Source organism: Passer domesticus, chromosome 18 (genome assembly GCF_036417665.1).
Source record: "Passer domesticus isolate bPasDom1 chromosome 18, bPasDom1.hap1, whole genome shotgun sequence".
Classification (NCBI taxonomy): Eukaryota; Metazoa; Chordata; class Aves; order Passeriformes; family Passeridae; genus Passer; species Passer domesticus.
This window is the reverse complement of record NC_087491.1, coordinates 9,044,674-9,071,958: the sequence shown is the minus strand read 5'-3', so window position 1 is coordinate 9,071,958 and position 27,285 is coordinate 9,044,674. Positions and strand designations below refer to the sequence as shown.

Here is a 27,285-nt window from a genome sequence, read left to right as displayed (position 1 = left end):
CAGTTTCCCGGCCCCGGCCCCGGCCCCGTGCCTCAGTTTCCCGGCCCCGTGCCTCAGTTTCCCCGCCCGGGCCCGGCCCTGTGCCTCAGTTTCCCCTCCCGAGCCCGCCCCCGTGCCTCAGTTTCCCGGCCCCGTGCCTCAGTTTCCCGGCCCCGGCCCCGTGCCTCAGTTTCCCCGCCCGGGCCCGGCCCGTGCCTCAGTTTCCCCGCCGCCCCTCAGGGCCGTCCCTCCCAGGCTCCTCCCGCGGGAGGCAGCGAGCGCCCACTTCCGGCCGCGTCCGGAAGCGCGGGCAGCGCCGCGGCCTCAGGGCGGCAGCGGCGGCGCCGGGAGGGCCGGGCCGGGCCGTGCCGTGCCGGGCGGACCGAGGGGCCCGCGGGAGCGGCGTGAGGTGAGCGGAGCGAGAGACGAGCAGAGCGGCCGTCCGCTCGTCCCGCACCGCCCCGGAGCTGGTGCCGCCGCCCGGAGCCCGCGCTCCTGCCCGGCCGCCCTTTTGTGTGGGTCCCTCACGCCGCCTCACGGCGGGCCGGGTCGCGCTTGGCGGGAAGGGACGGAGCGCACCGGGCAGGGCGGGCGAGGCTCGGGCGGTGCTGCCGGGGCGGATTGGGGTTGCGATGGGGGCGGCACCGGTACCGGGGCGGATGCGGCGGCTCCGGACGCGAAACCGAAAGAGTTCTCGGTGCTCCGTGCCCAGGCGCCGCGGCCGCTGCGGGGCACGGCGCTGCTCCTACCGGGGCTCGTCCGTGTGCCCGCCCACGCTCCTTGCAGCCATTCCCTGGCTTAGAGGGCATAGGTAAATATTTACGAGTGAAAAGCGAGGCAAAATTCCGCATTTGAATGGCAGAAGGGATTGTCTTGCAAATCGTGCTTACCGCTTCGTGAAATGCATTAATGCAGCTGTTAACCTAAATACCAGAGCAGTTCTTAAGTGTGAGTTGAACAGATTTCTGCTGATCTACTACCTGGGAAGAGGTTATATCAGGTGAGGGTTGGCCTCTTCTCTGGGACAGGAGTGGACAGAGCCCCAAGCAGTGCCAGGGAGGGCATCCTTCAGGCAGGAATTCCTTCACTGAAAGAGTTCTTAAACATTTGAGCGTTGGAATGGCCTGCCCAGGGGTCACCATCCCTGGAGGTGTTCAGCTGCATGTGGCGCTCAGTGCTGAAACAAGGGAATTGAGGTTTAATGGGGAATTTAGGATAGTTTGGGCAATATGTATGTGAACATGTGGTATTCATTATTCTGTGGTACGGGACTGAGATAGGGGACCCTCTGAAGGATACCTGTTACTGCAAAATTCTGCTGAGCTCACAAAATAAGAGAGACCCCTGATAAAAACTGCTGAGCTTGCCAGAAAATTCGAAGCAGAGAGAGACTGTGCATGTGAAAACACTTGAGCTGGAAAGTTCAACAGCGATGAAGACTTTGAGCCTTCATCTTTCCAGGCCCCCAGGCTCATTTAAAGACCACCGACTCAATAAAAAGCATAAACTGTGCAGTCGCAGTTAATTTCCCCACCGTGCGGAGAATGGGCGGGGTTAGATACTGAATATGTATAGGCGCTAATAGAATATGCATGATCTCTGTGAATAAACAGAGGATTTGCGGATGCTGGGGTACGCAGGGTTTGGGAAGATGCTCTCCCCTTGCGTCCAGCGCTGAATAAAACACTTTACAACCTTTGGTTGTGGAGTCACGACCGTGCTGCAGGTGACAAGGTGGTGCTTGGTCTCGGGCTGGATTCGGGGATCTCCGAGGTCTGTTCCAGCCAGGCTGACCCCGTGATTCAGTGGTTTGATTTCTGTTTTGCTCTAGATCTTTGAAACACCACCGAGACTTGGTCACCGGGGGGTGGATTGCTGAGGATAGGGCTCTGCCCTCTGCACTCAGGACATGTATGGCTGAGGGGCTCAGCCCCTTCCCTGGCTGCAGGGCAGCGCTGTTCTCCTTCCCACCATGTGACCTGGCACACCTGCACAGCAAATAGCTGCTTTTTGCAAAGGTAAATGCCACAATTGTTGGGTTTTCCCACTGTATGTGTATGTATGAGGAAACTGATGGCTTGGCTTTATCTGCTTTTTTTTAATGCTGAATAAAAGAAGTAGTTACCACCTTTCTTTTTGTGTAGTTAGTTCAGGAGTTCATGCTTTTGCAGCCTTCCATTGTCTAAAGGGGCTTACAAGGAGAAGTTTGCTTCATCAGGAACTTTAGTGGTAGGACAAGGGGGAGTGGATTCAAAGTGACAGAGGGCAGGGTTAGATTGAGTATTAGGAGACAGTTCTTCCTGTGAGGGTGCTGAGACCCTGGCACAGCGTGCCCAGAGAAGCTGTGGTTGCCCCTGGGTCCCTGGAAGTGTCCAAAGCCAGTTTGGATGGGGCTTGGAGCTGCCTGGGACAGTGGAAGGTGTCCCTGCCATGGCAGGGGGTGGAGTGAAATGATCCTTAAGGTCCCTTCCAACCCAAACCATTCTGTGGTTCCAGTGTTGTGTGGAATTCCTCAGGCTAGCAGGATCTGAGATGACTCCATTGCTGCTTAGTGAAGGATTTTTGTTTTTAGAGGAAAGCAATCTGTAGTGAGAATTTTAGCATTCTTTCTGTCTATAAAAATAACAAAGACAGGAAAGTTCTGCATAAGTATCCTTTGCTTGTGACAACAGGGATTTGTTGACCTATAAATTTTAGTAGGAGATTAAGGAAAGAAGCTAATTAAACTCTGTGCCACTAGGCCTAGATTCCAGAGACACCAGTAAAATAATATAAAGAGCATTGCATTGTAGTTCTGGAAATCATGCAATATATGGGAAAGATGATATTTCTTTTAATGTATAAAATGAGTTTTCACCTCTTTTTTTCCCTAGTTTGCACATTTGATTACAGTGCTTTACTTTTAGTGTGTGCTATTCCTTCCAGAGGCATTTTTTGTGTGATGTCCCTTTAATTGCTTTAATCTCTTTAACTGCATGCACCTGGATCTTGTAAGAACACCTGCATGGAGGCTGCTAATGAGTAACTGAAATCCTGACACTCCCCACACTTTAAAATTGTTCTGGCTGAAAGGAATATTTTGCCACTTGAAGGCTTTAGTTGCTGCTTTAATTTGGGCTTTAATTGCTGCTTCTTTGCCCCCCCAGAATGAGCACATGCCGGTGGTGCACACAGAGTGGTGCTGACACCACCGAGTTCCTGAAGCACTATGCTGCTCAAAGGCTGTCCCAGGAAGATTTTGAAGGCTCCAATGATGACCTCTGTTACTGCCTGGAGTGTGTGGTTGAATACCACAAAGCAAGGGAAGAATGTCCAAGATTGCATGAGGTAATTAATTAAGAGATTAATTAAGAGGCTTCTGTGGTCCAGCCTCGGTGTAAGGGGAGGGGTTGTGTTTTATTGGGTTTTGGGAGTTTGTGTTGCTTTTTAACTGTCTGGAGTTACAAACTGGTTGTAAAACAGAGATCCTCTTTGCATATATTCAAATTAGCAGGAGCTAAACCAGTAACTAGACACTATAGCTTGGACTTCTTTCATGCTGTTGATGGTTTGTCATCTGAAACAAAGAACATCTGCCAGACTAACAGCTCATTCCTTTAATGTACTTTCTCTTTTCCGCTGGTTTCTCTTCAGTTATTGGTTTCTTCCTGTTTTGTTTGCTTTCACTTCTCATTTGTAATTTTCTCCTGTGTTTGAATTTCAGAGATCAGACCTTGCAAGACTATACAATTAATCAAAAAAATTAAAGCACTTTTGCAGTTCTGCCTTAGTAGTATACAATTTTATATTTTAGGAAAGCTTATTATAAAACTTATTGTATTATTAGCTTATTTTCCCTTCTGTGTATGTAAAGTATGTATTTTTAGCTAATTGATCACAGTCTAAAAGGTTGCTCTTTAGATTGGTCAGCTAGATTGCTCTGGAGTGCAATTCCATGTGACTGGAAGTTCCATAGACTGGAAATAAGGGAAGTGTCTGGACCTACTGCAAGTTCCTTTTTGTGTCCATTTACTGCAGTGAATAAACTTGGTGTCTAATTGAGGTTTGGAGCAGTTACTTAAGATGAGTAAGTTAAGTGGGTGAATCCCTACAAATATCCAGCAAATCAGTCAGTCTCTTTGCATTGTTTATATTCTTTTCCTTCCAATAATTGCAAAATCTATAAAAAGGCAAGATTTTATATTTGTTTTTCCTATCTTCCTGAAGATGATCTTTTCCTGTATCGTGTCTTTCTGTGTATTGGCCAGTGGAACAAAGTTTTGTGACTAACCTAAAATAAGTATTGAAATGAATATTTAACAGAATGATGAAATTGCATCTGGTTTGAAGGCTGTTCTTTTAAAAATTACTTTATAGTCTCAATTTAAAGTGAGATATTTGTGCTTTGTGCGGTTGCATTCCATTTCAAAGCTTTCCTGTTTTGGACCATGTGTAGAAAGAACCTTTGCAAAATGAAATTACAATTTTTGAATGTGTAATTATCTGCATGTGGTAATAAACGTCCTTCATCACTTTCTTCACAAGTACACTTTGATTGTTGTTTTCCCCACTGAATAGGACCTGTGGGACTTGGAAACCTCCCGCCTTGTTGCCCACATGGAGAAATCCATGAACGAAGAAGCAGGAGAGGATGAGCTGTTTCTGGTGGATGAGCATGGGGAGACACCTCTGTCTGGTTATGTGGGCCCGAATTTTGAGAACAACCTGCGAGTGCCCCTGCTGGAAATCCTGAAATACCCATACCTGCTGCTGCATGAGAAAGTCAGTATGTATCTGTGCAAGGGAGTGGTGGTGTTCCACTGCAGGAGGTGAAAATGAACAGTACTTAAACCAGAGGAACAATGTATAATTTATTTTGATACTAAATACACTTTGTTTGTGAGCCTGTAAATTAGTCCTTACTATAACTATCTTACCCTTTTAGGTGAGCTGTGTGTAGAAGTGCTCTGCAGAATGGAACTAAGTCAAGACTCCTTTCAGGTCTTTGAGAAATACCCAGGAATTTATCTCTTTTTGGTACACCCAAATGAGGTGGTAAGTTCCTTTTTCTGTTCTGCTAAATCCTGGTTATGTGCACATGCTAATACTGAAAGACTGAGTGCTGTCTTGCATGATTTTAGAAAATGTGTGGTGCATTTTTCTGCTAATAAAACTTGATCTCTGTTACAATATGCAGTTTCTCTGATTAGAATATCTTGGTCAGTTTCATGTAAATAACATAAAATTAGTACAAACCAACTGTTGCACATAAATCCCAAGCAATTTCCTTTATAGGTATTACCCTGGATTTTAGCTTCCTTGTCACCAACATCATCTCGTAGATATAGCAAGCCTGTTGCTAAGGTTATTTTGATGACTTATTTTTAATTATTCTATTAGTAAAAATATGCCTTTGTCCCATTTGTAATAGCAGTGCTTCCTCTTACAGAATTTACTTCTTTTTATTAATATAAAACTATTTGTTTCAATCCTTAGGTTCGTCGATGGGCCATCCTAACAGCGAGGAATTTAGGAAAGGTTGACAGGGATGATTACTACGACTTAGAGGAAGTGCTGGCTTGTTTGTTCAGAGTTATTGAGTTGGGGCTTTTTGAGAACCCAGATATTTACAGCTCTTCAATGTTTGAAAAGGGTAAACTCATCCTTCTGCCAGCTCATTTGTATGATACAGCCAACTACAAGAACTATTGGCTGGGTGAGTATTTATGATCAGAAATGAGTTTGTGTTGTCTCCCATTTGTGAGCAGTTTTTTCAAGTCAAAGCTGTACAAATTCATAGGTGCTGTGTATTTTTTCAAAATATAGACAGGTTGCTTCTGTTTTTTCTTCTGCAGGAATTTGCATGTTGCTGTCAGTGCTGGAAGAACAAGCAATGGACTCTTTGTTACTGGGCCCAGACAAACAAAATGATTTCATGCAGTCTATACTTCACACTATGGAGAAAGAAGCAGCTGGTAACTAGTTTTGATACTGAGATTAAGACAGTTTATAGCTCATTTTTTCATCTTTAGGAAATTCCTTGTTAAGTTCCTAGTAGTGTAATGAGAGGTAATTTTACCTGAGGCCTATTTATCTTCTGAAAGGTGCAATATTTGGGCAATACTGACAAATACTGAAAGATGACATCCAAAGTCTGCAGTGAAGAAGGGATAGTGGTGCTTTTGCTAAATCCGTCTTAGAGGTTTTAAGAGAACAAATCTGCAATTTCTGTCACTGTTTTCATTTAATGTACAGGCTGCCTGTGCACACAGAGTGCTCGTTTCATTGTGGCATGAAGTTTGAATTTTGAGTCCTGAAGTAAAGAAACTCCTTCTGAATTGCTGCAGTTTGCCTTAAAATTTGACTTTTCCATCTGTCCATTTGAGGGGACCTCCTTTTGCAGCTGTAAATTTGGACTTTAGAATTTAGACTTAGTAACCCCGTGGGTTTCCATGGCATAGTCTGGGAATGGCCTGTGAGCTCAGGATTGCCTCTTAAATGAACAAATTTTTCATAAACTTTGTGATTATTGAGAGTATGATATTTTCTTATATGAAGGAGTAAGAACACACTTGAAAGTACCAATTGCTTTTAATATAACTGTGAAGTAGAAATTAGCTGTGTAAGTGAAAGTATAAATAACTGTGTAAGTTGTGCCACTTCTTAGCACAGCCCTGCAAAAACCAGTGTGAAAGAATCAGTTTCATAGAGTGGGAAAATATCAGTATTATTTAATATTAATAATGGGCATCCAGGCTCCTGTTGATTTAAGACTGCACGAGGAGCAGTGTCTCTGTACAAATGAGGGAGCCTGACTTTTAAAATTATTTTTCCACTAAAAAGTACTGTTGCAACTTACTAGAATACTTTTTTATTGATATTTTAGAAAAATCAATAAGAACCAGCTCTTTCAATTTCTACTTAGCCTAAGAATGTCCAAGACTTGCATTTCAACCCTCTGCACTGTTCCTGTTGTGTTTCAGATGATTCCACTGACCCCTTCTGGCCTGCCCTGCACTGTTTCATGGTTATTTTGGATCAGCTTGGATCTAAAGTTTGGGGTCAGCTGATTGATCCTGTCCAAGCCTTTCAAACCATAATCAACAGTGTCAGCTACAACAACGAAATCAAAAATATTCGCAGTAGCTTTAAGAGGTCAGTTCTTGTCAGTGCTGCTGTAATTTGTGTTGGGGGAGGGAGGTGGCAATTAAAAAAATATCATGTTTCCATCTTCAAGCAAAGAAAAGTTGAAGTAGGTCCCCTAGAATTGTGATGTTCCTTCAAAAAATACATGCTTGCTTCTCTTTGGTAACTCTGGTGTCTCTGTTAAACTTGTTAGTGTTTTTTTTCCCTGAATTGGGAAGACTGTTAACTGTTCAGTGCTTATTTAGTGCTACAACCAACTTGCACTGAAGGTTAATGAAAATTGCCATGTTCAAGGTTTGCTAAATTTATGGAAATTCCTGAATTTTCAGTAGATGGCATTCTGGGCATTGTTCTATATAGGCAAATCTGTAACTCAATAGAAAGCTTTTTCCTGAGACAGTCACTTCCCCCACCTCTTACAAGCTGGATAGAACAAGCTCTACACTTTTTAATATGTGTGTTTTATCACTGACAAGTTCTAATGCTCACTAAGTGTCTGGAAAGCAATGTCTGTCCTGAGTTTCTTAGGGTCTTAATTGTGGAGTCTGTAGTAATCTGTGTTTCTTTTCAGGACAAAAGCTGAACCAGAGTCAGACTACGGTGATGACATGATTTCTTGCAGTCAGATTGTGTATAATTATAACACAGAAAAGCCTCAAAAGGTATTAAACCAGTATTTTATATTCCTTTTCTTTGAACTGGGATCACTTAATTACATTGTCAAGAATAAATATTTCCAAGTGTGGTCATCTCTTGATGTCAATGTATTGCATTTATGAAGTGTCTTTTAAAGACTTTTCATGTGTTTTTGATTATTTGACGTTAAATTATATCATCATGCCAGTGTCTTTGAATAGTTCACAATGAATTTTAAAGGAACTAGTACTTCACACCAATTTAATAGATAACATTTTAGGAAATTAGTTCCTGGTTATGTCTGTGTGCTCTTTATTTTTTTTTTTTTTGATGGCTTACTTTGGGATATAAGAGATGTTACTGTTTAATGAACAAATATATAAAAGGAAGTAACAAAAAAGCTTGGCTACAAGAAAGCTGCCATATTAAACTGTGCATATCACTGAGGCTGTTGTGTGGTGAATGTGTTTTTAGGACACTGGCTGGAAGGCTGCCATTTGCCCAGAGTACTGCCCCAACATGTATGAAGATATGCAGACCCTGGCTAACATGCTTCAGTCTGACATTGGCAGAGACATGCGTGTCCATCACAGCACATTCCTCTGGTTCATCCCTTTTGTTCAGTCCCTTATGGATCTCAAGGACTTGGGTGTGGCCTACATAGTAGAGGTCATCCACTACCTCTGCTCAGAAATCAAAGATATCCTCATCGAACGATTCCAGGAGTGCGACAAAATCTCCGAGTTCTTCCTCCTCATCTTGGTGTCCATCGTTGAGCTGCACAGAAGTAAGAAGTGCCTGCACTTGCTGTGGATCAGCTCCCAGGAGTGGGTGGAGGCAGTGGTGAGGTGTGCCACGCTGCCAAGCAGAGCCTTCACGCGCTGCAGCGAGAAGGCGCCGGGGCCGTTCGCCAAGGGCTCGGCCGCGGGGTCCTTCCAGGCGCCCAGCTCGGTGCAGCACGCCTGCGTGCAGCTCATCCGCAGCCTGCTCAAGGAGGGCTACCAGATCGGCCAGCACGCCCTCTGCAAGCAGTACCTGGACAAACTCAACCTCCTCCTGAGGGGAAATCGGGCTGTGGGGTGGCAGCTGAGCAGCCAGGAGGCCCAGGAGCTGCAAATGTGTTTAAAGCAAGTTATAAGAAGTATAAAGGGTAAAGCACTGAGCGCCTCTTTGGCTGGAGGGAGCGGCTCAAGCTCAACAGCTTTGCCAACTGTCTCTACAAAGCACGAGAGGAATGCCTGTGATGATGGATACAAGATGAGTGGACATGAGAGGAGGGATCTTTATTCACCGTTTGTCGTGTCAAAGGAAGGCAGAGATTGCCAAGAGTACCCTTTGCATAGGAGAAAGAATGCGTGGGAAGAGGAATGTAGAGATGCATGTAGAAGTTCAACGTCTTGCACGTCCACAGAAGGCCTCTTGATGAATATTAAAAAGGAGCCTAATGACTTATCAGCTCAGGAGTTTGTCTTCCCACAGAACTCTTTGGCAACAAAAGTATGTGGGAAAGTTCAGGAAAATAGGAGCTCTGATCTTGTGGCAGGGAAATGCAATACGAATGATCAGTGCTTCAATTCGAATACTGAGCATTCAGATTTCAGGAGAGGCAGAGAGTCAGAAGTGAAACACAAAGCAGAATCCAAAACGCCGCCATATCTGTCTGCTCAGACTCCTCTTGATTCTCCATCTTCAAGGAGTTGCAAAAGTATGCAAGAGACAAGTGCAAACAGTGTGTTCCAGTCCAGACTGGTCTCCACTATACAGGTGTCCAAGGAAGCACCACTGGATTCCTCTAACTCTGCTAGAAATGAAGCTGGTGTGCAAGGGAGGGAAGATGACAGTACTTTACTTTTAGGGCGTAATGACACCTTGCTGAAAAAAGTATCAACAGAAGAAAAATCAGGTTCATCCTTGCTGTCTTTCTTTAAGAGGAGCAGTAACGTGCAAACTTCAAACCAGGAGCAGCCTAATTTAAATGATTTGGATAAATATGACTGCAAAAATCAATTTTCGGAGACCTTTTGTAGGGATAAAGTTTCAGCGAGTGGTTATTTTCCATTTAGCTCTGAAAACAAGAGGGATATGATCAGGCCACTGTCAGTGAAGTGTGAATCAAGTGACAGGTTGTTTGAGTTTTCAGAATATTTCAGGAGGGAAAACAGTTCAGTGGGGAAGAAAGATGAGAATTTTGTGAAGACGGCTTCTAAAGATGATGAATTATCAGACTCCCAGGTTGATAGAGAACTCAGTAAATTATCTTTAGCTGCTTATGCCAAAAGTGTTAATTTTCCCATTGCATCCAACCAGGAAAGCTCAGTGTACCACAATGCATCTGATATTAAAAGGAAAGTGAAAGGTTCTGTGAGATCTTCCAATGATGGCCAAACTGCCAAGTGTCCCAGTGGTGGAGATCGCCCTAGCAATCAAGTCATTGTCATTTCAGACTCTTCTGATGAGGAAAAAAACGTGGCTGAGAAGGAGGAAACAACAACCAAGAACAATAATGTGTGTGCAGAGCCGTCTTCAACTTCCAGCAGCACTTCTGATAGTGACACTAAAAGAGAATCAAAGTCTCCAGGCTCTCCCATGTTACTGGATGAATGTGATTCTCAGTACTTTGAATTTGAAACAGAAGCTGAGGTTTTTTCAGCTTGGCAAGATACTCAAGAATATGCTATGCAAGCAACTCAGGAGTATAAACAAGATCGTGTTTCACCAGCACCTGAGACAAGTAATTCAGATGACTGCCTGAATGATAACTTGAATGACTGGGGCTATGATGTGCATTACTTTAGTGATGATGCCATGGAAGAGGCAGCAAGCTCAATAGAAAAGCAGACAGAAGATACTTCTTATCAGAAAGAAGATGATGATACAAAAGAAGTGACTAATTCAACCTTGGAAGAATCAGTTGGCAAGGAAGATGTAAAAGGTCAACTGGAGAAATGTGCAGACAAAGGTACTGCTGAAGGCTTCACCCTGGAGCCAAAAGTGCCTGAACCCACAGCATCTACATCTCCCATCTCATTAGCTTCAAAGTTGGCCCTTAAGAAAAACAGCACAAGCCCACAGAAGACCACAGCAAAATGTAAATCGGCATTGTCTGTTCAGAGAAGTCCTAAAAAACCTCCCGTTGTTAAAACAGCCAAAACCAAAACACCACTCCAGAGCACGACAGAACGTTCTCAGCCTGGCAGGTCAATGCCTGCTGTGGTTCCTCCAAGGAAGGTGAGGCAGAGTCCTGCTCCAGCGTCCACTGCAGAAAAGCTTGGCCTGAAGAAGGGCCCCCGCAAGGCGTTCGACTTGTCCCAGCCCTCCCTGGAGAGCCTGGCTCTGCTGCGCAGCCACGGCAAAGCTGCAGGCAGGATTGGAGTGACACAGAAAAAAAGGACCAAACAGATCGAGGCTCAGCGTTTGTCTGTAAAAGGTAACAAAAAACTGCTAGCCTGCCAAGACCGCCAGTATCCAAGGGCCAAAAGAAGTGTGAAAAGTTCTGCAGGAAGTTCACATAGTAGAAACAAAGTTACCAAAATTTGTGCAAAACCTGTGGAACAAAAGCCTCAAAGTTTTGAACTGGTGGCTATTAAAGAATCTGTTGAAAACCAAAGGGAGAAAAAAAGAGAAGAGGCTTCTTGTCCTTCTGCCAGTGAGAGAAAATATGAGAGCCTCTCTGTGGAGGAGGTGGCAAATGCCTCTAAAATGCCTCATTCTTCAGACTGGAACAGCAAATGGGAGGGTAACAGTGTTGTGGTTCCTCCTGTCCCTGTGGATTCAAGTCTCTCTTCCACTGCACTTGAAGGTGATAAAGAGGAGTCTTCAGGAAAAGGTTGCACTGTCCTGCCTGAGTGCGAGATGAAAACTTCAAAGCAAAATGGGTGTAAATCAGATGAAAGCAGTGACGAAGGTGATGATAATCTGTTTTTAACCCAGTTAGATCCTGTGGATATGGAGTTATGTTCTCAGGAGGAAAGTGTTCAAGATGCTGCTATAGGTAGTAAGACCCCAGAGGAAATGGATGTTGATGAAAGCCTTCAGCAGAATGAACTTTCAGCTGTTGTGAAATGTAAGGACAAAGACTGTGTGGAACAGGTGGAAAAACCTGGAGAGTACTGCAGTAAACACCCAACCACCAGCCCAGGGGCAGATCACGTGTTTGCCAAGCCTTCTCTCCCACCACCTAAAACAAAAAAGCCTTCCACTACCAAAATTTTCAGCTCAGCAAGTTCTTCACGGAACGCAGCCTTCAGCAAAGATCTGGAAGATGTCAGAAAGTTGCCCCCACCTTCAAAAAGCAAAGTGAACACGGCCAAACCAGCGGTGGTCAGGCCACCAGTGTATCCAAAACCTGCACCAGCAGGAAATCCAACGAGCAAATCTTCAAGTTTCAGTAACGTACCTCAACCCCTTAGTTCCAGTAACGTTCTCCAGTCACAAAATAAACACTATGACAATGCTTCAAATATTTCCAGGGGGCCTGGCCGAGAAACCTACTCCTCTTTTCTTGGTGCTCAGCAGCGCGATTACAGCATTTTTGTTAACCAAGTCCTAAAGTGGACTTACGAAATGTTTGCAAACTTCAGCTACTTTGGAACTCCAAATAATCTTCTGCAGACCATAGTAGCTTCTGTTCCTGTCCAATTTCCGGGCTACAATGAGTATTTTAACACATTTTTTCCTTTGATGATGCTCAATGCCTTTGAAACCGTAAGTAGCTTTCTGCCTTTTGGTTTGGTTTCATCAACACTGATAAATTTTAGCAAGAGATTAAAACCTGGTTTACATCCTCTATTTACCTTTGAAAAGGTTCAGATAGAGATCAGAATAGAGGAGCAATTTGGGATAGATAATCCAAACAGCTGTGTTTAAGATTAGGGACTTCCAGAGTTACTCACCTCAGTGAAGTGTTTATTTTTTCCTGGGTGCACACCCACAGTAAGAGGAGTGGCAAAGAATGTGGTTCCTCTCTCTATAGTGTATAAAGCTCAAAACAGAAATCTTTAAGAAACTGAGGTTTTTCAATGCCAGAGGATGAAAACCTGGTTTTGGTTTCTGTTGAGAACTTACATGAGAGGGAAGGTTAGTCCAGGAAGTATTTTTTTTTCCTAATCTTTGTTGGTTTATAGCTTAATAGTGACAAAACAGTGTTCCTTCAATTAATGCCTGAATGCTTTCAAGTTCAGTCATTGCATCACTTCTATAGAAATAAGCTAGAAAATAAAGCCAATGCCAGGTTAATACTGATATTTTAAGGTGAAAATGCAGTCAGGGAAGACTCAGAGTAGTTGTGAAGAGGTTTAAGAAAGTACATGAAATGGGTGAGTGGCAAGGAAGAACTTCTGTTTGCCCTGTGTGTTTATATGTAATGGGTATGCTTAAGTGAAAGAAAAAAAATGGGTAAGACTCTTGATATATTTACTTAACAGTCTTATAGTTTTATTTCATTTGATTGCCCTTTGAGTCATGGTAAGATTTTCTTCTGATACACTAAACCCTTCAAAGTATTATTGCTTCCTTTTCAACATGTAGCTGGCACAAGAATGGGTAGAAAACCAGAAAGTAAGAGAGAAAGGTTATTGCTTCTACTTAGAGAACTTTTCTGCTGACATGAATACAGCACATTTTACAGGTGAGGGTTGTTTTTTTTAATCTGATTTTCAAGTAGATGATGCATTGTAATGAGCTGGCAGTTAGAGGCAGAGTTTTTTGTGTTTGCTTTAAATCTGGGAAGGATTTGGATTTTGCTACAGAATGCATGTAAGAGAACTATGTATTTTGCAAGGAGTTTGTTTCTTCCATCTCTCTCATCTGGGATTTTTTTCAGCTTGTTTTGATAAAGTTGTCCTTGACTTGCTCTGTTTTTATACAGTGCTGTGCTCAGGCTTAAGAATGCAGGATGGAATTAAAATTTTCACAATAATCTTTTGCTGTAGCCTTTAACAGCTTTAAAAAGTTAACAGTACTTCTGCAGTCACGTAAAAAATGTAACCATTTTCTTTTCAACCTTGTGATTTAATTTGTCTTTTGGGTAGCTCATCTACGAGAGAGTGATTTGGCGAGGCAGCTTCATCCGAAGGAGGATGACTTAATCCTTTTGAAGGTCCACAAGGAGAAGGAAACTTTTGGGGAAGAAAGTGGGATGGAGTACCACACAGTGAATCATGTTGGCCTTGTGACACGTTTTTCTCGTGCATCTGGCTGTGCAAATAGTGAGTAGCAGGGCTAGAAATAAAAATGGGGTCCTTCTTGGTGCCATAAAATGTTTCTTCCTAGCTGGCTGTTGGTAATTGTAATGTACCACTGGCCTCAGAGGAAATGGAATTGTTTTTCCTCTGTAGCTGGTCTGTTCTGTGCTAGAAGCTTTGTAAAAATCAGGAAGTGAAGCTGCAGCCCTGCTGTCCATCATTTTTCTGGAACTTCACATAGAAAAAGAAACTGGTGATGAGTCAATGTTCTGCAAGCATCTTTAGGACGGTATTGCCAGGAGATAGGAAGTGCCATGAACTTCTGTGATCTCTGTCTAAAATTGTCACTGTCTTTGGGAGTTGAAACTGTGAGTTACCAGGATTACCAAGGACCCAGAGCCTGCCTTATTAAAGCAGGGATCTGAGTAGTTGTACAGAGCACTGGGGCTTTTTTTTTGTTTGTTTGGGTTTTTTTTTTTGTTTGTTTTCTGTTTGTTTGTTTTTTTGGTGGGGTGGGAAGTGTTGGCATTTTGCAAGAATTCATTGTTGATTCCCTAGCAGAAGACAGCATCTTGTTGCAGTGAATTCATTGAGTGACTTCCTGGAGTGTCTTTCAATTAATGATTTGGATACTTTTTAAATTAACTACTTGTTTTTTTTTATTCTTCTTTAACAGGACAAAAAGAGCAGCAAACTGCCTGTCATCTTACTGTGCAAACCCGAGGCAATCTGTCATTCTTTGTCCATAAGCAAGTGAAGTGTGTGGTGGTTGGCTCCCTGGTGACCACACACAGAAAGTTTAAAGGTCTGCTGCTGCTGAGCAGGAGCCCCCTGGCTAGACCCATCATAAATCCAAGTTACAATGACTTCTGTCCCAGAGATCTGCCTGTTGCCTCAGGAAGTGCTGTAAGTCGTGAGGCTGGGAGTGCCAGGGTTAGCAGGAAAAGCATTTGGGCCTCGTGAGTTTTGCAGGTTTGGTTTTTCATGCTGGTTTTTGAGATGACCAAGAGAAAATAGCCACGTTTCAAAATTCACTGAGACACTGCCCTCTTCAGAGTTGGCTGCTGGGGTGGAGGAGATGAGTCTGAACTTGCTCAGGTGTTTGTGCTCTATTGTTACAGTTTTTGTTATTGTTATAGTTTGTGCTCTATTGTTATAGAGCTTCAAACTGCTTTCCTCTTACTGGGGAATTTTCAGGAAATAAAATATAGGATGGAAAAGCTATTGTAAAATAAAGGTGTGGGGAGTGAACAAAACTTTTGTTACAACTCAGGTGAGGATTGGGAGTGTGTCTAGAGCAAACCTAGAATCAAAAGCTTCCCTGCCCTTCCAGCTTTTGAGTTCTAGCTAGAGAGGTGAGGACGTTTTGAAAGTATAGAAGATTGATGTGGAAGGTGTGATCAACATGACTTCATTATTTTTTGCCCTGTCTATTCCTTCAGGTTTCATATATGAATGAATACAATGAAGATCAAAAGAGAGCCATTGAGACAGCTTATGCCATGGTCAAGCAGCACCCAGGACTCCCCAAGATCTGCCTTATCCATGGACCACCTGGGACAGGGAAATCAAAAACTATTGTAGGACTCCTGTCCCGTGTTTTGAGAGAAGTAAGTGATGTGATCATGTACTGGGCTTTGGTTCAGATGAATGTACAGTCTGGCTTCTCAGTCTCAGGTGGAAACAGTCTAAAGAGCTTGTTTGTTGTTAATTAATCTGCAGAACACTAGGAATGAGAAAACAGCTCGGAAAAAAAATTCCAAGATTAAGCCAAACCGTTTTCTAGTGTGTGCACCATCAAATGCTGCTGTTGATGAACTCATGAAAAAGATCATCGTTTCATTTAAGGAAAAATGCCAAAACAAACAGGAGCCTTTGGGTATGGTTTGTTTTTAAATTGTTTTAATGTTAAATGGGCAAAACCTGGAGGAGGAACTGAAACATTTGATCATGTACTGTACTTGCATGCTCCTCTGAGCAGCTTCTTCCTCTTGCAGAACACAACTGCTGCATCCTCTTACATTTTTAACTTTAATGTGATTTTCTTAAAGGTGTATTGTGAGTTTTTTTGAAATAAGTTGCACTTTGTTTTGTATAGACATTGCCCCTTTCTTCATGCTGTTAGTTTAAGTTCATACTCTTTGAGGATTTGAAGTCCCTTGCCTTATTTTGAATAAAATTGGACTTTGTGGGTCATGGGAAACAGACTGGTGAAAATGTTAATATGTCTAAGCTTCTCATTTTTCCTCCTCCCAGTTTGTGACTAATACAAAGTAGATTAATTCTGTTTAAGGCATCTAGTTTGTGGCAAGGTGAAAAATACCTGCATTGTAACCAAATTTTATTTTGGTATTGACTTACCAATTGCATTACTTGGTGGGACTCAGCATTGTCCAAGTTAGGAATTCTGGAAGTTTTAGATAAACCTGAGAATAAGAGGTAGTTTCATTAATTCAAAAGAACATTCTTCATGTTAGCCACGACTAAAATGTGGGCACCATCTTTATTTTTTAGAGTTTGGAATTACTGAATTTTTTGTAGCTGCATTTAAGTACAAGTCAAGTGTTGAAAACTCCAGATAAGTAGAAAAGCCTTGTTTGATATCCATGACGTTTTATATTTTTTAAATTGTCATAGCAAAGCATAGAGACAGTTGGAGTAATTTAAGAGTATTTTGACTCCTGATTTTGTAAACAGGAAATTGTGGTGATATCAAATTAGTGAGACTTGGTGCTGAAAAATCCATCAACAATGAAGTGCGGGGATTCAGCCTGGATAAGCAAGTTGAACACAGAATGAGTAAGTAATGTGGAAATCAGACTTTTCTTCATTCTTCTCTAAGAGCTTGGTGATGTTTTCCACATGGGATTATGTGTCCTGTAAGAAGGAAGGTGTTTCTAAAATAGTATTTGATAAAACATTGTTTTTCTCAGCCCTAGGGGGGAAATGGCAGTTTATGTATGAGCCAGGATCTAAGGAAAACGAAAAAAAATAAGCAAAGTGACCTTTTTCTTTAATAAATGACATTGCATACATGTTAAAGCCATCATTTTTGAAACAGTGCAGCATTTGAGAACTACAGTTGGAATCAATTCTCATTGTCTTCATTGTACAAGATAAAACTTGAATAGAAAATAGGAAAATGCAGCAAAAAAAATCATTTGTCCAATTTGGAGTCACTGTAACAGCTTTTCTATTCCTTTTGTGTTCTCCTTTGGTTTATTGCAGAAAGAAAGCCAGGTGACTGTGACCAGGACATTCAGAAGAAGAAGGAAGCCCTGGATCAGAAGCTGGACATGCTCTCTCGAGAGCGTGCCATGCACAGATGTGAGAAGAGAGAGGTAACAAGACAAGTTTTAATCCTCTTTGTGCTTTTGTGTTCCTAACACAAAAACAACTCTGCTTTTTGGTGTCACTGTCTCTTCACCCACTTTTTGAACTAATGGAAAGGTTGGTAGCACAATGAAAGGGAATGGAGAGCTTTACATCAGGAATTTTTTTGTTTATTTATGCCAGTATTTTCCACTGGTTGATCATGCCACTTGTTGCTCTGTCATTCAGTAGCCTTCACTTGGTTCTGTCACTAGTTAGATTTTAATGTAACAATATTTATACATCTTAATGCTTTAAATTGATTATATGTTTCAAAGCTCTTGTTTTTGTTTCATTGAAAATACAGGAAGATACCTCATGATCTGAGATTTTGGAATATGTGTTGCACTTGAAGTTTTCCATTTTTTTGTCTAAGAATTTGGCATTTATGCCAAATAAGAGATTCCTGGTGGTAAACCACTTCTCAGTTGCACAAATGTGTAAGATCTGGTGTTGTGTGTTGCAGTGCCTAAATACGGGGACAGCTTTCCAAGAAACTGATTGGCTTCTTCAGACACATTTGATACTAAAAGACTGAGCAAGTCTACATGTTTAGGAAATTAATTAGGGCATGAGAAGGTATATGGCAAATGGGTGGTGCTAAAGGTGGCTCCTCTTTAATTTTTCCCCCATCTAGAGTCAAATGTTAAATGATGAAATTGGCAGACTTGCAAAGGAGAGACAACAACTCGCTTCTCAGCTGAAGGAGGTAGGAGAATTTATCTCTAATAATAAATAGAGATAAATAATATCTCTAATATTCTTCAGCTGTTGTATTTTTATGCCTGGTGTCTTTTAACTGTGGTGAAATTTGGTTTTGATGTAGCCTGGAGCATTTATAAAGTTGTAGGTAAATGGATCAAGGCCATAAGCTGAATAAGTTGTGGACAGTTAGCTGTGAAATCTGGGTGTGCTCTGGCTCCATATTGGGAAAAAGCCCAAACAGGAACATTCACTGCTGCAGTTAAAGCTGAATTTTAACCAGGGTGTCCTGTTGTGCTTGAAGGTCCGGGTGCACTCCCAGAAAGTGCAGGCAGACATCATCCTGGAGTCTGACATCATCTGCTGCACGCTGAGCACCAGCGGGGGCAGCCTGCTGGAATCCGCCTTCTCCCGCCAGGGGCTCGATCCCTTCAGCTGTGTCATCGTGGACGAGGTCAGTGCAGCAGGGGGGAACTCCCCTCCTCCACCTCCACACCTGCCCTGGCTCTGCTTGGCCAGCCTGGGGCTCTTTGGCTGCTGCTGCAAAATTTGTGGGTTGCTTGCCCGGTAGAACCACGAGGAGAAAGAATAATTTTAAATTTATTCTTTTCCTGACTTCTTGTTTGGTGCTGTAATGGCAGACAGCTTTTATTTAGAGCCACATTTTAGCCATAGTTTTTTGCTTTAAAGATTTCCAGATGGTTTGGTTATATTTTTGTCTGTTTGGAGAGCTTTGCATATATAATAATAAAATAAATCTGTGTGTAGTTTTTTACTAGAGAAAAGTCCTTCTTTTTCTTTTTAAATTTTTTTTTTTTATTTAGAAAACTTAAAGCATTTGCATTATTCTAGCTGTGTTACAAGAAATTTAATATACTTCCCTGCTTTGCTTACAACTTCTACTTTTGTCCTGTTTGCATATCCAAAAGGCAGGGCAGTCCTGTGAGGTGGAAACACTGATTCCACTGATCCATCGCTGTAATAAACTTGTCCTCGTTGGAGATCCCAAACAGCTCCCTCCTACTGTCAAATCAGTAGTAAGTGTTCAAGCTCTGCTTTTTTCTTGCCATAGAATGGATATGGTTAAAGAACAGTAGAAAATATTTGAAGAGGGGGGAAAAGATACATTTCAATGAGGCAATACAAACTTGAAGCTGGGAATTTGGTTTGTGAGGGATATTGGGTTGTGGCAGGTTCTGTTTTCTCATTTTGGGAGCTTCAGTCACTACCCTGTTCCTTGAGGATGAAGACTTCTTGTTTGTAGGGGACTTCCTGACCCTACAGGTGTTTGAAAATGAATATATAGGAGCACATCCTTGTCTCCAGCAGTAAGGGCTGTGTTAAACACCTTCTGAAGAAAGGAGGAAAACCAGGCTGGCTTCTTTAGAGCAATAAATTGTTTAGAGGTTGTGTGTTCATTTAACAAGATCCCACCTGGACAGTCTTGTAAGTCTTCCTCTTGAAAAGTCTTGAAAGTCCCACTTGAAAGTCTTTCTTTTATGGTTGATGTTCTTAAAATTCTGCTGTGTTAGGAGTCACAGGGAGAGGTTGTCTTGTTAAAGACTAGACACAAAAATTCAGGTTTGTGCAGGTGGCCTTTACTGAAGTAAGACCAGCACACAAAGAAAACTGAAGCATGTGTAGTTGTCATTTTGTCAAGGATTTAGAAGTTTAAAGCACCAAATTGACTTTCAAATTCACCAAACCACTTTGCCTGGTGGGGAGTGAGATCCCAAATGAACTCTCCTGTTCTCCCTGTGTCAGAAAGCTCAGCAGTATGGCTATGACCAGTCCCTGATGGCCCGTCTGCAGAGGCACCTGGAGGAGCAAGTGCAGAGGAACATGCTGCACAGCCTGCCTGTGGTGCAGCTGACTGTGCAGTACAGGATGCACCCAGACATCTGCCTCTTCCCATCCAACTATGTTTATGGCAGGACTCTAAAAACTGCCAAGTGAGTAGCACTCTATTTCTCTTCCTGAGCAGAGGGTATGTCAAAGCAATTTTTTCATGTCAGGGTGTTCTTGGGAGTCTAAAAATGGTTGTGGGAGGGGGAGAGATTGTTAATGGGAGAAAATGTGCATTCCATCTCTGGTAGTGCTGGGTGTGATAGGTAAGAGCCCTTAAAATTATGCATACAGAGTACTGAGAGTTCATTTTCAGGCCTCAGTCTATTTGGGCAGCAGGGAAAACTAAAGATTCTGGGGAGGAAAAGAGCTGAAAGTTACAATCATAAAATGATTGAGGTTGGAAAAGACTTTTAGTGCCATCAAGCTCATATGTCAACCATTTCCACCATTTAATCATGTCTTCACATGCCATATCCACATGATTTTTGAGCACTTCCAGGAAGGTGATTCTCACTTCCCTGGACAGGCTGTTCCAATCCTTTACAACCCTTTCTGTGAAAAAAAATTCCTTGTATCTAATCCAGACCTCCTTTGATGGAGCTTTAGGCTAGTTCCTCTCTTTCTGGAGAGTTGCTTGTGTTTGATAACCATTATATAAATTAATGGAATGTAAGTTCTTAGAATTTCTTATTTGTACAGTTGCTTAGTGATAAAAATATTATTTCCAGGTCAATAGAGGAGAACAGATGTTCTTCAGAATGGCCATTCCAGCCCTACCTGATTTTTGATGTAGCTGATGGTCGTGAGGAGCGAGACAATGAGTAAGTCCTGCATTCTAATTCAGCCAAAGTTTAGATTTTCTGAGAATTAATTGCCTGCAGAAGAGCTTTGTTCTCTCCTTCGTTGTTCCAATATGGTCAAGTAGCTAGAACTGCATTTTCCAGCTGATAAGATTTAATTTCACCAAAAAATCAGAGGTTTTCTTAAATCTGAAACTGGTTTTAATCCTGGTTTGACTCACTGTTAGATGCCACTAAATGCCTACAGTCTGTGTTAACTTTACCAAGAGTTTGAATTGCTGATTTTATCAGTTCCCTTTCCTGGGTGCACAGTGAGGAGATGCCAGGAGGTGGCAGGCTCAGCCCTCCCCTTTGCCTGCTCTGTAAGGAGAGCACAGCTGGAGGTGCTGAGGGAATGTGGAAGTGCAACTTTTCACTGCCTGCACTTCCCAAACTTAGTAGCCCCTCCTCAGGGTCTGCTTGCCAAGTTCTTTGATCCCCTCTGTAAAAAAAGCTGCAGAAGTTCAAAACAGGGGCAGTGACTCAAAATTCCCAAACAAACTGGGCCAATGCTTTGAATTGGAAAGATCTCTCAAATCTCTCAAAGTGTTCCTGTAATGTTTCCTTTTTGTCCTGTGCAGCTCTTACAGCAATCCTCGGGAGGTGAAGCTGGTGATGGAGTTAATTAGAACAATTAAAGAAAAAAGGAAAGATCTGGGCCTTCGTCGCATTGGAATAATCACCCCTTACAGTGCACAGAAAAAGAAAATCCAGGAACAACTGGACAGTGCGTTTAAGAATAACAGGTAAAGAAACCAAGAACTTTCAAATGGCCCTTGGCTCTTGCATATGAATCCTTTGTTTATCCTCTTAAATAATGGTAAAAAGTCTCCAACTTCTTCCTGTACTGCTAAAATTGGCACTTGGTTGTGCCTTTAAATGGGATGTGTGACCCTTTTGCTTAAAACAGGCATGGTCTCCTAGTGTCATTCTTAGTTATTACCCACATGCTTTGATTATAGTGCTGTTCTGAATAAAAGAACCTAAAATTCCATGCTGTGTGGACCCAAACAGATTTTCAGAATGATGCTGATCTCAGAAAAGTGAATGCAGCTTTTAGGCTCATGTACTGAAGGAGAAACTTACCCTGGGTGGTTTGACATGAGCATTAAGGATAGTGTTTAGACTATTTGCATCAATGTGTTGCTTAAAAATCCAAGTCATAATGATCAAGCTGCTCAATTCTATTTCTTGAACAGCCCAGGAGAAGTGGACACAGTGGACGCGTTCCAGGGCCGGGAGAAGGATTGCATCATCGTGTCCTGTGTGCGGGCAAACAGCTCCGAGGGCTCCTCTCTGCCACATCTGCAGGCAAACAGCACCAAAGGATCCATTGGGTATGTGTCCTGCAGCCATTTGCAGTCCCATTTCCAGGGACTCTGCAGAGGAAGTCCTATTTTTAATAGGACTGGTTAGAAAGTTACAGAGAGCAAGTTACTTCTACCAGTCAGTGAATAAAGGGTGTCTCAGGGCAGGAATTGGTGTTCTGGTCTGAGATCTCTGAGCAAGAGGGACAGGGAAATGCTGGTGGTGTGCTCTGTATTATGTGCTGATCCTTTGCACAGCTCCCTTATCCTGCCACTGCCTGGATTTGGCAGGGTTGGCCTTGGGATCTTGGCTCTTTGCATTATTACTGCAGCAGTTACTGTTCTTGTGGCTTTTGGTACACCTTGTAACTTTCTGCGTGCTGTTCTCAAAATGAAACCCATTTTCTGTGGCTGTTGCTGTCCTGTTAATGTCTGTAAAAGTCTTGTTAATTAGTTGTGTATGTCACTTGGAATGTGATGTAGCAGACTTGCATGGGATTTGTAGATGAGTGTGCTTGTCTTCTAAGATAAGGGCAGATTAGCAGCAAGTCTTAACTCGGGAATGCAGATGTCTTAATTTTATAGTTTTTTCTGTCCGACTGATTGTGCTGTTTACCCCCAGAGCACTTAGAGCAGTTGCTGAGTTCTGTAACTTGTGGATCATTTTAGTTTAAAAAATGGTAGTGAAAATATGAAATATGCCTTAGAGTTCACTGCCTTCTAAGTTAAACTAGGAAAAATCTGGTCACATCAACAAAAATCTTTCTACACACAAGTTTCACTAAACTGCTTATGTTTCTGTGATACTCATTCTCTGCAAGAAAAATTGCTTTTAATTGTGCTGATCCACTTTGGGAAGAGAAGGAATCTTATGGTAAACAACAATAATGCCTTTTGAAGACTTCTTGAAATCTGATTGATTGAGTTTGGGAATGGAAGGTAGCTGGAACCTGCCAGTTCTTTTGGCTGACATGAGATTTAACCTCTGCTCTTTCAGCAGGAACTTTCCAGCTTACTGTGTTCATACATTGATATATAAAGGTTTATATATTATAAATATATTTATATATTTAAGCTGTGCCAGTGCAGTGCCTTAGCAGCTGTACATGCTGTTGCCTTGGACATCTCTGTTTCAGGGTCAGCTGCCCTTGGCAAGGTGTGATGGGGTATTTGCCACATCCTGTAGCCTGAGTGAAGTATTTTGTTTCCAGGGTTGCTAGTCCAGCATTAAATTTACTCTGAAAGTAACTGGGAGAAGAAAACTGCAAGGGATGATAATGTTTTTTTTTTTTGTTTTTTTCCCCTCCTTCCTGGTAAAATAAACTTGTCTTTCAGTTGTAAAAGCTGTCAGGAATATTTAGTAGACTTTCAAGGTCTCCCCTCTTTCATTTCTCAAGACCTAGGGAACTCTATCTCTGCTGCTGGATCCACTCTGCTGTCTGCTTCTCCTTCTCTTATTTCCTGCACTGTCCAAATTTTTTGAGGTGACTCTGTGTTTTTTGCAGTCTTCACTGCAGGGTTGTGAATTTGCTGCAGATGAGGTCTCAGTGACCACAGAGTCAGGCATTGATAGTGAACCTGCTCAAATTAGGTTGGACTTTTGAATTGTGGGTTTTGTTAGTAAAGAATAAGCTGTGTATTTTGGAAGCTCTTTCATTAGAGAAGAAATAGTTGACATTAGTCTCACAAACCTTTTTTTTGGTGTTCTGGTAAATGAGTGGTAACAGAAGTCAGCCTTTAAGAATACACTCAGCATTTGTTTGGGTTTCAGTACTATGGATTGTGATCTCTGAAAACCAAACTAGGCAATTTTCCTAGTGCAAAACTAGATTTCTGCAAGGATATACTCTCCCCTCTTGAAGCATGACAAAGCAAAAGTCTGCCTTGATGTGCTTCCAGTGCAGGTCACCTTTAAAATAAAATATTCATGTGCAGTGTTCAGTATTTCAGTAGGGTGTTTTCCCATTAATACCGCCAAATATTATATAATCTTATTTCAGTTTGAGTCAAAAAGAAGCTTAAAGTCTTGATAGGTGAAGTGAGGTTGATGTCCTCAGTACTTTGAGGAACGTTTAAGGAAGCAGTGGTTGGCATTAAGAGGGGATTTGCTCTAAGAAAGGAAACAGCAACGGCAAGAGCTGGAAAGAACTGGAATTCCCTGCAAGGAATCAGTGGTGAAAGAAAGAAAACACAATTCATGCTCAGCATTTCACATAAGGCAGGGCTGCTGCTACGGGGTCTGGGGAAGAACTGCCGCTGCTAATTCCAGTGACATTTCGTTTTATGTCTTTTGCTCCTGACCCTTTAAACCTTCTTGTGGAAGAAGTAGTTGAGGAGCTTAGTTTTTGTCTTGTCACTCAGGTTTCTGGCGAGCCTCCAGCGCCTGAATGTCACCATCACCCGGGCCCGCTTCAGCCTCTTCATCCTGGGCCGGCTGCAGACGCTCATGGTAGGTGCAGCGGGGATGGAGAGGGCTCTGTGAGCCACCCCTGGGCCGGGGGACCGAGCACCACCCTCAGACTGCTGCAGTCTGTGCGAGAAAATGAACTTTGTGTCCTGCAGGGCCCTTGGGTTTTGGGATTTTCTGAGGGCGGGAGGGGGGTGTGTTAGTCCGCCGCTAGGGGGCGCTGAAGGCCCGCGCCTCTGAGGGGAGCCCCTGGAAATTGAGAAATTGAGGAATTTGTCATTTTTGGAAGTTCTGATGGCTCAAAGTGCCTTCCCTGTGTTACAGCAGCCAGAGTGTCTGTTGCTGTTTCGCACCTGAAACATAAGATTCTTCCATTCCAGAAGGAACATAGCATTGGTTTCCATGACAGTTGTGTCAGGTACCTTGATTAAAGAGGTTATACATCCTCTGACACCTCTGTCCATTTGTGTTGATTTCTTGCTGGTAACAAGGTTTTTTTTTGTTTTTCTTTTTTTTTTAAAGGAAGATAAAAACTGGAATCACTTGATTCAGGATGCTCAGAAAAGAGGTGCCATTATTAGGACAACAGAAAAAAATTACAAGAAAGAGGCTCTCAGGATTTTGAAGCTCAGGCCACCAGGACAGTCCCCAGCCAAAGGAGGGACGATGACATCTCCTGTGGTGCAGGCTGGTTCTTCCAGTGGCAAGAGGAGTGAGCCTGGAAATTCTGGGAACAGCCCACGGGAACTTACTGCTGGCCCTGGCCATGCAGTGCCCCAAGGAAGCCGAGGGCCCCCACAGCCTGCAGGTGCTCCAGCTGCAGATTCCAACAGGGGCAGTGCCCCTGCATCCTTGGGGGCTGGAGGAGCAGCTGGACCCTCAGGTGCTCCAGCTGCCGATTCCAGGAGGAGCAGTGCCCCTGCACCCTCGGGGGCTGCAGCTGCAGATTCCAGGAGGAGCAGTGCCCCTGCACCCTCGGGGGCTGCAGCTGCAGATGCCAGGAGGAGCAGTGCCCCTGCACCCTCGGGGGCTGCAGCTGCAGATGCCAGGAGGAGCAGTGCCCCTGCACCCTCGGGGGCTGCAGCCCTTGGTGCCATTCCAGAGAAGCCGCGGGACCCGAGGCTGGCGAGCCTGGCCAGCCGAACTGAAGGCAAAGGCAAGGAGCAGCCCTCGAGGGACAGCCATCGGTCAGCCCAGAGCAATCCAGGATCAGCACCACAGCAAGGCCTGGCTGTGTCCTCAGCTGCCAGGGATCAGCTTTGCAGAGCAGAAAATGCCAGGAAGGCCCAGCAGACAGCAGGACAGTGCAGCGTGCTTCCCCCAGCCCCTCACTCAGCCCAGCACGAGGGCGACCGGAGAGCAGCTGTGCCCAAAAGCGGTTCCAAAGCCCCCAGTGAGGGAGGGCAGAGCAGTAGCAGTGAGTGGAACAAAGACTCTCGTGGTTTGTCAAGGAGACCATCCCAGGAATCAGCAGAGAACACAGAATCAAGCTCTGCCAAGAGAAGAAAGTTCTTTCACTGACTTTACTATCGGCTCATTACTGAAAATCTATTCCCAGATTTCTGTCTAGCAAGGACTGTATTTTAAATTATTTAGCACAGCTGGAACTCCCATATATTGATACCACTACTATCAGAAGATCTCTTTCCCATCCTGTCCCTAATTGTGAAGGGATTTAATACCTGACAGATGGTACCTTTGAGGTTTTGAAAAGAGAAGTTGGGTAGCTGCATTGCTTGGAAGAGCAGTGGGTTTAGTCATCTAGGAAGCTGAGGTTGTAAATGTTTAACAGTGTATATTTGTACAGTATACAGAATTATTTTAAGATATTTGGCAAATACATAGCTTCTTGTTTTCTTGTGTAAATGCTAATTTCTTAGAGATGTAATTTTTTATGAAGAACCAGAGTAAAGCAAAAACAAAACCCAGCCCCAAAATCCAAAAGACAGACTTATTTTCCCTTTGCACTAATGTCTAATTTATTTCATAGCAAAAATGAATGTTGGAAATGTGGTAACAGAGGTTTTTTCTAGTGCTCCACTACTGCCTCAGGGTAGAGTGAGGCAGATGTACATTGGTTGAATGGAGAGAATTCTACTTATTTTGTATATTTTATTGCCTGTTTTTATAGGAACAGAAAAGTTTTTGTTTATACAAACGTGCCTTGAGTTTTGCTCTTGCTGCTGCTCTATCAGTTGGAATCCCTTTCTTGTTGCAGTGGCAACACAATCTGCAGATTAAAACCTGTGAGATCTGTTTGGTCCCACTGTGTCCCTGTGAGGAGGAATCAACAGCACTGTGGAATCTTGGTCCAAGGTCTAGTTACCAGTTATTGGTAATATCACTTGAGTTTCTTTGTATGGAGCTTTTGGAGATCTACAGGGATGAAAAGGGCAGGTAGATCTTTGAGGGTGTTACTGCTGGAGTCTTTCCACTGTGCTGATGAAGAACATGCAGCCAGTAAAAGAGGACAGCAAAAAAACCAAATTATTTTTAAGAAAACCTTCCTCACATCATAACATTTCACAATAAAACTGGAATTATTTCTACTAAGAATTCCTTTGGGTCACTGAAGTATCCCTTTCTGTTTTCTGGAGCCTGTGTGTGTCTCAGGAGGAGGAGAGCAGCATTTCACATGCACTGAGTTTTGTGTGGAGATAACCTGGGAGCGCAGCTCTCAGGGATGGAGGGGCTGCAGGGTTGGTACAGCTGGGTGCACAGCCAGGTTGTGCCATGTTCAGGGACAGCCTGAAGCAGGGAGTGTCCTGCTGTCCCTTGTCACAGCACTGTGGCTTTGCTGGAGCAAGTGAGTTTAGCCATCATCTTCAGTTCCATTTTTGTTTTGTTGCAGGGATAACTCCAGCTTTGTCCTTTGAGCCCACTGCCAG

The 27,285-nt window shown here is 43.1% G+C and overlaps 1 protein-coding gene across 4 annotated transcripts; it reads left to right on the top strand.

Annotated features, from left to right (window-relative positions):
- The first annotated feature begins 275 nt into the window (after positions 1 to 275).
- Positions 276 to 26,660, top strand: SETX (senataxin). Of its 4 annotated transcripts, XR_010349137.1 has the most exons (27): positions 276 to 388; positions 1,811 to 1,997; positions 3,126 to 3,306; positions 4,537 to 4,744; positions 4,904 to 5,013; positions 5,455 to 5,674; positions 5,814 to 5,933; positions 6,942 to 7,113; positions 7,676 to 7,766; positions 8,215 to 12,444; positions 13,267 to 13,366; positions 13,770 to 13,946; positions 14,599 to 14,828; positions 15,365 to 15,532; positions 15,645 to 15,801; positions 16,620 to 16,721; positions 17,151 to 17,263; positions 17,932 to 18,003; positions 18,301 to 18,450; positions 18,926 to 19,033; positions 19,761 to 19,948; positions 20,573 to 20,665; positions 21,265 to 21,429; positions 21,883 to 22,020; positions 24,352 to 24,439; positions 24,722 to 24,815; positions 24,920 to 25,058. XR_010349137.1 is itself a non-coding variant. In XM_064393899.1 (26 exons), exons 3-26 carry the CDS (start codon positions 3,127 to 3,129, stop codon positions 25,916 to 25,918), a joined length of 8,379 nt encoding a protein of 2,792 aa, XP_064249969.1. In that variant the 5' UTR covers positions 276 to 388; positions 1,811 to 1,997; position 3,126; the 3' UTR covers positions 25,919 to 26,660. The 4 variants fall into 4 exon arrangements, 3 of the variants coding, with proteins under 3 accessions (XP_064249969.1, XP_064249971.1, XP_064249970.1); XM_064393899.1 differs by lacking the exon at positions 24,722 to 24,815 and having other exon boundaries at positions 24,920 to 26,660; XM_064393901.1 differs by lacking the exons at positions 1,811 to 1,997; positions 24,722 to 24,815 and having other exon boundaries at positions 316 to 388; positions 24,920 to 26,660.
- Positions 26,661 to 27,285: the final 625 nt, after the last annotated feature.